At 62.9% G+C, this 10,495-nt stretch overlaps 1 protein-coding gene across 1 annotated transcript; it reads right to left on the bottom strand.

The window, feature by feature from the left end:
- Positions 1–1,222: 1,222 nt before the first annotated feature.
- ENDOU (endonuclease, poly(U) specific) lies at positions 1,223–9,188 on the bottom strand. The gene is made up of 9 exons (XM_080570584.1): positions 8,980–9,188; positions 4,606–4,740; positions 4,386–4,427; positions 3,920–4,091; positions 3,588–3,787; positions 3,381–3,494; positions 3,176–3,282; positions 2,698–2,840; positions 1,223–2,388 (listed from the first exon to the last, which is right to left on the bottom strand). Exons 1-9 carry the CDS (start codon positions 9,035–9,037, stop codon positions 2,274–2,276), a joined length of 1,086 nt encoding a protein of 361 aa, XP_080426710.1. The 5' UTR covers positions 9,038–9,188; the 3' UTR covers positions 1,223–2,273.
- Between the last annotated feature and the right edge of the window lie 1,307 nt (positions 9,189–10,495).

Here is a 10,495-nt window from a genome sequence, read left to right as displayed (position 1 = left end):
CCGAAGCTGCTGCGTGAGGTGACAAGGCCAGCAGGTGGGCACACGTGGAGGATGGGGCTGGGGGGGAGCAGAACCAGGAGGAGGAGCTGGGTCCTGTGCCAGGGCAGCCCTGCAGTGAGTAGCCCCCCCCCCCAAACCAGCTGCCTCACCACCGAAAAGCTTTGGGACAAGCTACAGCGAGCACGAGGGTGCCCGGGGCATCGCTGTCCCCCCGTGCCCTGCCCCACGCAGTCTGCCCCTTGCCATCCCCCCCACCAGCACAGCATCTCCCCGGGTACAACCACAGCTCCAGGGCTGCTGCGTGCATCCCCGGGGAGGACGGGAGCGGTGCTGGGGGGGGGGGGGGATCCAACCGCGGGGAGCCCACCCGCACCCATCCCAAACACATTTCTATAAATCAAGCTCTGGCATGCCCCCCCCCCCCCCCCCCCAACCCAACCACCCCTCCTTCCCCTGTGGCGGGGTTTGGGGGTCACCCGTGACCCCTGGCAGATGGCGCGGGGACGCCCACCCCTTCCCCAGCAGCGGTCGCAGCCGGCCATCTGTCGGGCAGCTCAAATCTCAGCGCTCCTGCCCGCGAGCGCCGAGCAGCATCCCCACCCCGGCACCCGCGCTGCTGCAAGCCCAGGGGGGTGCAGGAAGGCTGCTGGGGGTGGGGGGGACACACATACAAAATGACACGCGAGCCAACACCCTGGAGATGGTGGCCGTCCTGCCCACAGCACTCAAATCCCCAGGGGGAGGAGGAGAGGGTGCGTGTGTAGGGCAGAGGATGCGGTGTGGGCAACTCAGGGGGCTCAGCACTGTCAAGCAGTAAGGGGGGTGGCAGGGGTCCTTGTCACCCCCCCCCCAAGGGTGCTGGGACAGCGTGGGGAGGTGGGGAATAGAGCTCCACCGGGTGCCATCTCCTTTGGCTGAGCTGCCCACAGGGGCTCTGGGATTTGTGCCCCCGAGCGCAGGAGATGTTGGGTCGCCCATGCTAAGAAAGCCCCAGGAGCCCGGAGCAGCCCCAGCTCCATGCTGGGAACGGGGGCCACTGGGGAGGGCCCCCACGGAGAGCACAGATGGGCTCGGGTGGAGGATGCACCTTCTGCAGACCCCGATTCCCCTGTGACGGTCCCCAGGGACGCAGCCGAGGGCACACAGCGGCTCTGCGGGTCCCCGAGCTGGGTAATTCCTCAGGGCAGGACCCGTCGGCAGCTGCCCAAGGCTCGAGGAGGGAGCGAGGCTGAGCCCTTTTGGCACCCAGGCGGGCGCAGGGCTGCAGAAAGGAAGGTGGGGGACAAGTTTTGGTGGGCGCTCTGCAGGGTGAGCGGCGCGGGTGGTGGCACCGACCCTGGCTGGCAGGGGCTTGCTCCGCCAAACGTCCTCGCCCCTCTGGTGGCCCAGACCCAGGGCAACGAGGAGCTGCTCCCTGGAAGCCGTGGAGATAAACGGGGATGGGGCTCCTGCCCGTTAATGTGGCACAGTCCTGGGGGGCTCTCAGCCATTCACTGTCCCCTGGGGTCCCCAAAAGAGCCGGGACATTGCGTACATGTGCACCTGCGTGGGAAAAGGGTATTAAGGATATTTCCCTGCACACATTTCCCCGTGCAGCCTTCATCTGCAGGTGGATTGTCCTGGGATGGGGGAGAAAGGACCGTGTCTGTGGGGGGGTCTTCTTGGGGGCCCTGATGGAAGGGAACAGCCCTGCACTCTTTGTCCGTGTGCACACACGTGTATACAAACACCGATGGGGTAAAATGAGAGGAGGAGATGGGGAGGATGGGGGTGGCCCCAGGGGAAAGGCGATTTGGGGAGCACCTGGCAGCACCCAGGGGTCCCAACACCCACCCTGGCCGTGGGGCTGGGGAGTGGGGGGGGCTTGCAGAGCTGCTGCTGCCCATGGCACGTCCCTTGGGGCAGAACAGCAAAAGCAGGGTCTCCAACACCGAGAAAGTGAATGCGTCTCCTTCCAGGGTCAGTATTTATTTCGCTCGGGGGTGCTCCTTTCCACTGCAGGTCCCTCTCTGCCCCCTGCTCTCCTGCCGCGACTGGGCGATGCATCACTCGGTGGTACCGGGGCTGCCGGGGCTGCTGCCTCCCTCCCCTCGCTGCCTCCACGCGGGCCACAGCCACCTCTGTCCTGCCCCACGCCGGTCCTGGGGCTGTCCACCTCACAGGGGGGGACGAATCCTGCCCCACACGGGGGGTCCGCAGCGAGGGGCAGCCCAGGGCCCCGGAGCGGTGGGGCTGCGGCCGCCCCGTTCCTCCCAGCCGGGATGGGGGCAGCCTCAGGGCGAGATCACGTAGGCGGTGGCGATGTATTTCTTGCCAGGGCCATAGGTGGACTTGGTCCAGGTGTAGGTCTGGATGCTGATGCTGTGGCCACCCAGGCTCAGGTGGCATCTGTGGGGACACACGGGGGACACAGGCTCCACCCCTGAGCCCCACGCTCACCTCTCCCCCTCCCCAATGTGCTCCCGGTGTCCCCATGTCCCCATCCCATCCCAATCCCACCCCTGAGCCCCACGCTCACCTCTACCCCTCCCCAAAGTGCTCCTGGTGTCCCCATGTCCCCATCCCATCCCAATCCCACCCGTGATGCCCCAAAAAGTGGGCTGAGGGTGTCAGGGGCTGACTCAGCTGCTCCATGGGGAGCAGGAGGGCTCCGTGGCAGGAGGACAGACGGACAGACGGACGCGGTGCGGTACTTACGCCCTCCCAGGACGGGCGATGAAGCACAACGTGTAGACGCCGAACTCGAACTCGGGGCTGCAGCCAATGAACGCGGAGCCCACCTCCTTGTAAAAGCCGTCCCAGCTGAACTGCAGCCCCAGCACGTCGGGGTAGGTGTCCCACTGGAGGGCAGGAGAAGGGAGTTTGGGGCTGAGACCCTCGGTGAGCTTGGCTCCGGGTGCAGCAAGGCAGGGAAGCCAAGCAAAACCCTTGTGCCCTCTCCAGGATGCTCCCAGCCTCACGCTTGCTCCTGTCTGGGAGCTTCATTGGCCCTTTGCAACCATCTTCTCCGGCCCTCCCCACGTTGATTCCACCCCAAGGTCCATGTACGGGGGCAGAGGGGTGAGCACCTCTGCCCCATGTACCGGGGGGGTCCCCGTTTGCCCCCCTCGGGACGCAGCTGATGGAGCGAGGTCAGCGCTCCCTGCCCAAGCCCTCACCCGGCGGGAGCACTCACCGGCCCGTCGTAGTTGTGGCTGTAGTAGTTGACGAGCCCCTGCTTTTCCAGGAGGTAGAAGCGGATCCAGTTGTGAAATCCGCTCACTTGCCCTTTTTTAATCTCCCCTAAGCACAAACGAGACCCTGGGGTGAGCCGGGCACCCCCCGCTGCCCAGCCCCTGCCCAGCCCCTGCCCCTGTCCCACCGGGACGCGCCGGCTGTACCCGAGAAGACGTGCTCGAAGCCGCTGGAGTCCTTCTCGCCGTTGCCTCGGGAGTAGAGGCCGAACCACATCTCCTTCAAATCCGCGAGGAATTCCTGCTCGGAGCCGTAGCGGTCTGCGGGTAAAGCACCGTGGGGAGGGAGGCAGGGAGATAGGAGCTAGGGGATCAACGCACAGGGACCCCGTTCCTCCCAAGCTCCACACTCACTTTTCTTATGGAGGAAAGCGAAGAGTTTCTTCATCAGCTCGGTCTTCATCACCTCCCTGAGGAAGGTGTCCTGCTCCATCAGCTCCTCCGCTGTCACCTCCTCCTCCCGGCCGGTCGCCCTCTGGTAGTTGTCCAGCAGCCTGATGAAGCTGGCGTAGGTGGGTTTGGAGAAGAGCTTCTCATTCACGTACGCATAGAGCCTGGGAGGGAGGAGAGGAACCCTTTGGAAACCCTTTTGGACCCCTCTCCAGATGGCCAGGCCCTGGCCACGGTGGTCCCTTGCTCCTGGCCACGCGGCGAGGGCGCTGGTGGCAGCACCGGGGCGCACTCACGGCCGGGGGGAGCGATCCTCCTGGTCATCCGTCTCATCAGGGGCAGCCCGGTACTGCGGGTTGATGGTGATGTCCTGGGGCCGGGCTTTGTTGTGATCAGCCCCGTAGAGCTGCTCGGAGACCTGCAGGAGCTCCTCGTCGGTGACGGCATCGCGGCTGCTGGAGAAACCCTCTGCAAGGAGAGGCACAGGGTGACCTCAGGGCACAGAGGGTGCAGGGGGGTCCCAGCCAGCACCAACCCCATGCTTTGGGGGCAAGAGCTTTCATTAAGTGAGAGGGGGACGTCAGTCCTTGTCCCCCAGGCTCAGCACCAGCATGCAGAGGCTTTGCACAAACAGTGGCAGCACCGCATGGGTGCCAAAACCGTGCCGCCCCACGCTGTCGGCCCTGGGAGCAAGCGGCCCAGAGGTGCATGGGGGGACCCGGGTGGTTTTCCTTGCCCTCGATCAGAAGCAGAGCCACTCACCACCAGCATGTCTGCGTGCTGCTTCCTCACCCCATTCCCCACCTGCACAAAACCAAGAAAAAGGGCTCAGGGTGATGGGGATGCAGGCTGGGGCTGCCCAGGACCACGCGCACAAGTGCACAGCGGCACGGGTGGACGTCCGCATGGAACCAGCCCTTGGCACCCCATCACCGGGCTCCAGCAGCCCCACGGAGCCCCCTCCTCACGCAGCAGTGCTCACCCGGTCGGCAGTGCTCGTAGTAGTCCTCGCAGCAGTTGTAGTGGCTCTCGCACTCGGCGTCGCAGTGGCACTCGTCCTCCTTGCTGTAGGGCTCCTCGCAGCGCCCCTTGCAGGAGTCGGGGGCCGTGTACAGGTCTTTGGGGGAGAGAAACAACAGATTGGTCTGTGGGATGGACCAGCAGCCCTGCCTCATCCAGCCCCAAATCTGGGAGCTTCTCTGCCTTCTGCCCAAGCTGCCGCGTGGCTCTGGGTCCTGGCTGGTAGCAGGGGACAGCACGGGGACACCAGAGATGAAGGTGTCCAGAAGTGAGGAAAGGAGCGAGGAAAGGAGCTCCAGCTGCTCCGGAGCTGGGCCAGTTCCTCATTCCCCAGACCGTGGGGATGCTGCAGCATCCCAACACCCATAGCTCAGCGCATTCCCTCCTTGCTCCCATCCAAGCTCCCGCCGTGAAGCTGTTCAGGATCCTTTCCCAACATTTTGGGGTGGCATTTGGATCATCTGAGTCCTCAGGACGCATCGCCGCGGGTCACTCACCTTTGGCCGCAGACATGTGCCACGCCAGGGACCTTGGCAGGTCGCTTGGCATGGGGAAGCACCTTTTTGGCTCCCCACCACTAATTGCCTGCTCTGATTCACCCCCTTAACGCCAGGCTTAGCGGCAGTGCCCCAGGCCCAGCCGTCCCCAGCCCGGAGGAGTGCCACATTCCAGACACCCTCATTTGCTACCTGTCTGTCTGTCCTTCCGCCACGCCGGGCAAACTGGGGACTCCCCGCTGAACCATTTATGTGATGAATATGTCGGTCAGCCCGTGCTTTATTACACATTGTGGCAAAGCTAAAAATAATGCAGCGACTCAAGCCATGCTCTGAATAGCACAAATGCCACCTCTCCGAGGGGCAAGGGCCACCTGCTGCCAAGCAAAGCGGGCTGTAGGGGACTGAGGTGGGACCGGAGGCTTGGTTTTAATTAAGAGACAACCAGGAGGCATCGTGCTTAGGGAAGGTGCCTTTTTCTCTGCCCACTGCTTAATGATGCTCCTGACAAACGGGGCAGCCTGGGCATGGCTTCCCTGACACCCCCTTGGTGCCATCACCCCTGGGGACATGCCAAGAAGCCATGCCCCCGACAAGCCAGCCCGCAAAGCAATCCCTGGAGGAGAGGGTGTTGCTTTCCCTTGCAAACCTGCAATCATGCAGCAGCATAAACACGGCGAGCAACACCTCTGGGTGGCCTGCCTTCAGTTCCAGCAGGTGAAACGTGCCCACGGGGCAGATCCTGATCCAGCAGCACGCAGCGTGACCTTCGAGGTCACCCTGGGTGGTTTCTCTCTGCAGCCACTTTGCTTGCTCTGCTCTTTTCCATTTTCCCCAAACTATTTGTCGGTTTTGGGGATAGCAGAAATGTGGCCCTACAGGTGGTGATTTGGGAGGAAGAACCTCTTTGCCCCAGCAGCCCCTGTTGGCTGGTCTTGCTGCAAGGGCGAGGGCAATCCTGCTTGATTTCATGGGATGTTTCTCGAGGAGATTCACCCTCGGTGCTACTTTTGTCCCACTTTTGCTCATGCTGATGCAGCATGAACAACTGGAAAGGGCTGCAGAGGGAAGGAGCATCCGATGGTTTTGGGGACAAGCATCCCTCGTGCACCCTGGTGTCACCCGTCCGTGCAGCAGGACAGCCGGGTCTGGAGCCCTGGTGGGGACAGCAGCTGCAATCCCCATCGTGCAGGACAGCACCCCTCTCACTCCCAAAGCAGCAGTCGGGATAAGTCGGGCTGAATGACAAATCCAGGCTCCTTTTCCAGCGGGAGGGATTGCGCAAGGCAGGAGCTGCCCACACATCAGCCAGCGCTGAGATGGTCGTGGGGCGCGTGCTGCCCGAGCGTGTCACAGCAAAGCCCAGTACCGGGGTGTGCGGTGACTCAGCCGAAGCTGGGAGCTCTGCAGAGCCCTCGGAGGAGTGAGTTCAGCATCATTTTCTACCACGGCTCGGGTGCAAGAACAGCAGCAGCAAGCCGAGGCTTCTCCCAGCGCAGGGCACGGGGATGACTGCAGGAGGCTGCTTGCCTTGCACAGCCAGGGAAGCTCAAACCTAAACAGAGCCAAGCAGCTGCAGGGCAGCCAGGCACTCCTGACAGTCAAAGTCAGAGGAGCTGACGGAGCTTTGGGGGAGAGAAGAGCTGATGGGAGAGCTCGCAATGCTGGAGGAGGGCAGCCAGAGCAGAAGGACGTGGCCAGCTGTGCCCAAATGCTGCTGGTGCTGGGATCTGGGTGGGGGGACCCAGGACCATCCTCCTGCCCTCTCCTCCAACCCATCGCTCCCCGGCACCAGCCCCAGGTGTTCGGCCCTTCCCCAGCAGAAAGCTCCACTTTCCAGATGAGGCAAGTCGAGGCCAGACGTGGGTTTGGCAACCAAACCCTCGGAATGGCCCCCGGTGGGACAGGACGGGCTGTGCTGGGCTCGCCCAGCCCGCGGATCTTCTCTGGGTGCACAGAGCCAGACAAACATCACTGTCAAATATCTCATCTTCAGCTCTCCAGCCAGACCAGTCCCTGCCTGAACGCAGCTTTTGGACGAGAGCAAACTCGACTTCGTTTCTGCCAGGAAGCTTTGACGGGGAGAACACCGGCTACCTCCTGAGCATCTCCGTCCCCCGAGGCGTGGGGAAATGTTTTGGGGATAACTGGGCAAAACCTCCCGCCACCATCCTGCCTGGATGAGGATAAGGGCGGTTTTTACACCGTAGAGGTGCACCACGAGCAGCCAGCGATGCTCCCTGGCTCCTCGCTCCCCCGGGCACGGGCTGGGGCCCCGCCACCCATCCAAAACGCGGAGAGAAATTTGAGGTCTAGCTAGATGGGGCTGCTCAGGACCTCATCCAGGGAAGTTTTGTCTGCCTTCAGGGTCCTTCCACCTCCTCTCAGGGCCTTGAGGAAGGATCTTGGAGAAGAGCAAAGCTCCCCTTTGGCTGCAACCCCCTTCATCTTGTCCCAGGTCCCTCGTCCTGCCCCGCTGGCTGCTCCCCAGCTCCAGCACACCCCGGTGATGCTTCCGAGCAAGGGCAGCTTCTGTGCTTGTGTCAAGCAAGATGAGAACACAGCAAACTGTCACGGCGGCCCACCAGCTGGATTGCAGCAGCAACAGGATTGCAGCAGCAACTCCTCTTCTGCACCTGCCTTGCAAAACTCCTCTCCACTAACCTCGAGGCCAGATACAGCCTGCTTGCGACGTCAGAAAAGTGATGAAACTCCCTTCTTGAGAACGGATTACAGCTCGCATTTTATGTGAGAACACGGCCAGGACAACACCCAGTCACGTGCGGGATGCTCAGAAACAAAGAGCCCCAAAGCCGATGCCCAGAAGCTGCTCCTTGGCGCAGCATCGTGCCAAAACCAGAGTTTTTCCTGCTCGCCCACCCGAGCCCACCTCCAAACAGCCTTGGCTGAGCTCCACCTGCATCGTGCTCCGTCCCTGATGCCCCAGGAGCCCTGGCCCGGGCTCGCTGCTCTGCCCCATCTCCTAAATCTCTTGTTCCACACGAACCACATGCACCTCTCCAGCCAGACGCCCTGCAACACACCAGCACCCGCGATGACGATCTCGGTGTGACTGATGGGATGACCAAACGCCGCCAAATCCAATTCCTGGAGCCACCCGACCTGCCCCACAGGATCCCAGCCTATTGACCTAGGAGCTGCCAGCACTTTTGGAGCTGTGCGGGCAGATCACAGCTCTCACACAGCACCCCAAGGCTTTGCTCACCTACCGAAGCTGGAATCCAGCTCAGGATGAAACCAGGTGAGAAGCAACTCGGTGCTGGGAGCCCCAGCAAATCCCAGCACGCTTCCAGCCTGGACACTGGGGCTGTGCCAGCACAGCTGCCCCGACCAGCCCGTGCCCAGCCCGAGGGCTGTGGGTTGGGCTGTGTGGACGTGCTGGACTGTCCAGGAGCACAGCGGAGCTTTGGTGGCTTCTTTGGGCAGTGCTCGTGATGGGCAAGGCACCTGAGCTCGCCTTGTGTTCTCATTGCGACCGATGGGCTCCCCTCCAGCATCGGCCGGGAGGATTGCGGGTAAGGTAGCGGAGAAATATTACCTTTAACCCTCCCCTAGCACGGGAGGATGCAGGAGGTGGAGGAAGGGGGGGTTGGATGAAGAAAACCCAGCGGGATGCGACCCAGGGGGGGTCACAACCCAGCAAAGGGAAGGACGAAGCCCCCTCCTCCCCAGCTGAGCCCCCAGAGTCGGAGGAAGCCCACGACCACCACCCTCCGCCCTTTCCCCTGCAAAGCTCTGCCGGATCCGACCCTCACCGAGCCCCCAGCCCCCTTCCAACCCCTGGCCACCCCCTCCCCAAGCCAGGCCCTGCTACTCACGGCCGGCCACGCAGCCCAAGGCCATCCCCACCCCGACGAGGAGCATCCAGGGCTTCATGGTCCTGCGGGAGCTGAGCCGGGTGCTTGGGATCACCTCGGAGAAGCCGGCTGGAAATGTGGGTGCTGGCCGGCGCTCCCTGCTATATGTGGGGCCCCGGGAGCCGAGGGAGGAGCCCGGTGCCACCGAGGAGCTCGCGGGCAGGCTGCACCCCGATTTTGGCAAAGCTCGTTAGGCGCATGTCCTAATTACAGGCTGCCCGGAATGGGAGGAGGGCTGGTAAATCCAGCTCCCTGCATTGCTCCACTCCTCGTGTCCCAGTCCCCCCCAGGCAGTGATCGCGGAGCAAAGGGAAAGCTTTTTTTGGGGGGGAAGGGGGTGTCCCTGCCTGCCCACAGCCCTCATGTCCCCATGGATCAGTGCCACAGCTCGGTCCCTCCACGTGCTCCCTGGCACTTGGTGGTAAATCCCCTCTAACCCCCTTGGCATCTTTCTGCCCCCAGTTAATTGCAGGTGTAACGACTCCTTGCAGAGCCCCCAGCACAGCTCAGCACCCCACCTCCCACCGGTCCCCAGCTGCTCACAGGGCTCTGCTCTGAGCCCCATCAGGAAAATAACCCAAGCCCCCCTCCTTCTGGGGGCTGCTTGGGTGTCCGCAAGCATCACCCTTCCAGGAAAGCGATGGGACCAGCAGCACCCATTGGTGTGCACCCCAGGGTGCACCCCAGCTGCTGCTTTCTAACTTCTTTGCTTCCCATATGGCGATGTGGATTTCTCAGGGAGCCTCACCTGGAGCCCAAACCCCAGGGTCCAGCATTTTCCTGCTGCACAGACAAAACCCCCCCTTGCTGCAGCACCTCCCCTGCCCACCCCTGCACCCTCACGGCCAGCAGGTCCAGGACAGGACCTCCCCACGCAGGGGGCATCACCTGCACCCCAAATTAAGGGCATCACCCCCACCAACTGCCCCCTCCAGCCCAGAGGAGGGGATTTCTGGGCAGCAAAACAGAGAGCAACTGCCTGCAACACACCCTGCCCACATAGAAGACTTGCAACAGTCTTAACCCCGCCGGGATGCATCATCTGGCACAGCTGAGCAGCGTTTGGTGTAATAAGGGCCAGGTTTGGCTTCCTCCTCACCCCTCAGTCATTTCCTCCCCTCCACCCTGGGCTGGTGACCCCATTGACCTGTCCTTGCTGACAGTGGTTTTGTTTTCTGTGACGTTTTCACGTCATCCCGTGCTGAGTCTGCTCATCTGCTGGCTCTTGTGCCAGGAGGCTGCTGCCACACGTGGCTGCTCGTGCCCCATCCGGGTGGGGAAACCGAGGCACGCAGGTGGCTGTGGTCGGCCCAGGCACGGCTGCTGGGGCTGTGCAGCTCCCAGGAGCTGGGCCTGGGGACGCAGCACCTCCCAGGGGACGAGCAGGGCGGAGGATTGGGGTGGCCCCCTCTGGGGCAGCACAAGCCAGAGCCACGAGGAGCAACGGGCGCCTTCCAGCCCAGCACCCCCGGGGCGA

Source organism: Anser brachyrhynchus, assembly GCF_964034855.1.
Source record: "Anser brachyrhynchus genome assembly, chromosome: 29".
In the NCBI taxonomy this organism is placed as follows: Eukaryota; Metazoa; Chordata; class Aves; order Anseriformes; family Anatidae; genus Anser; species Anser brachyrhynchus.
This window is presented reverse-complemented; position numbering and strand designations above follow the sequence as displayed.